Below are 1,315 nucleotides of genomic sequence, written 5' to 3'. Positions count from 1 at the left end.
AATATCTACGCCTCAAGTTGCCCAGCAAGAAATTGGGACCAAAGTTCTTGGGGCCTTTCCCCATAGTAAGGATCATCAACCCAGTCACAGTAGAGCTAAAACTCCCTAAACTCTTAGGGAAAATTCACCCAGTTTTCCATTGTAGCTTGTTGAAACCATATCGGGGTTCCACGTTAAGACCCCCTCCAAAAAAAGCACCTGGGCCCCTCGTGGTTGCGGGACAGACCCACTATGAAGTAAAGCGTATTCTTGACTCTAGAATTTTTAGAGGGAAATTGCAGTATCTAGTACAATGGAAGGGATACCCGTTATTCGAAGCCACCTGGGTGAAATCCAGTGAAGTAAAGGCTAATAGATTGGTCAAAAGGTTTCATGTGAAACACCCCAACAAACCGAAAGATAACCCTTAACATATGCTTTGGTTTGCTTTACAGGATCTGTCCTTTTTGTAAGGGGGCCCGGATGTCAACGCTGCAAATACTGTATATTCTTGCTTTGACAATATGCAGAACTGTCTGGTATTTTTATAGTTAAACCAGGCAACAGGGAAAAAGGGAGGAGAATAAGGATAGCCCGGGAAAAAGAAACCGGAAGTAAATCACATCTTTCAAGTTGATTGGAAGATGTGAACCATGACCCCCCCCAAAAGGGGGGGGGAAATGCTTAGAATGTATATGCGTAACGGAAGAGAAGCCAGACCTAAGCATTTCCACCATGCTGTACTGACGTCTCTGTAACCTTAATAAATGCTTTTAGGAAAAAATATGCCTGAAAGTCCTTTTAAGTGTTTCGTTAATCAGACACATGACATCTGGCAACTGAGTTTGTTTCCCCCCCCTTCCCTTTGCAGGCATTTTTGGTGACTGGAAGGAGCACTTCACAGTGTCTCAAAGTGAGCAGCTGGATGGCATCTGTAGTCAGTTGCTGGCAGGCAGTGGCCTGACTTTCCGCACAGAGCTGTAAAAGCAGCTCTATCTCCTCCATGCAGCCTTCTCAATCAAGCTTTCTTAAATTATTAATCTTCCTTGCATTTAATAAAATAAGCCATGGGTACCACAAATGATAATCCAAGTTTTACTGTGCATCTCTTTAAAAAAAAACTAATTCTTGTTCAAAAGCATTTGTCATTGGCAATCCAATTTCCTTTTGCTGAAATTCTCTTAATGGGTTGCCTGGTCTCTCTCTCTCTCTCATTTCCTGTACTGTATGCTGGGAAAAGGAGGGTTGTCCAGTTTTTAATTTAAAAACTTCTCTCTAATTTTTACTTAAATTTTCTTTTCAATTGCTTAAAACAGCTGCTAGTAGGAAAAGCATT

At 41.7% G+C, this 1,315-nt stretch overlaps 1 protein-coding gene across 1 annotated transcript in view; it reads left to right on the top strand.

Moving 5' to 3' along the window:
• Positions 1–963, top strand: part of LOC107295856 (sulfotransferase 1A1-like) — a 166,446-nt gene extending 165,483 nt beyond the window's left edge. The window contains exon 8 of the mRNA XM_015825190.1: positions 851–963. Coding sequence (XP_015680676.1) covers positions 851–963 — 113 coding nt within the window. The remainder of the gene's footprint in view (positions 1–850) is intronic.
• The last annotated feature ends 352 nt before the right edge of the window (positions 964–1,315 follow it).

This window comes from Protobothrops mucrosquamatus, unplaced genomic scaffold, assembly GCF_001527695.2.
Source record: "Protobothrops mucrosquamatus isolate PMUCROS unplaced genomic scaffold, P.Mucros_1.0 scaffold2539, whole genome shotgun sequence".
Lineage (NCBI taxonomy): Eukaryota > Metazoa > Chordata > Lepidosauria > Squamata > Viperidae > Protobothrops > Protobothrops mucrosquamatus.
The sequence above is the reverse complement of the archived record's forward strand: the minus strand, read 5'-3'. Positions and strand labels throughout refer to the sequence as shown.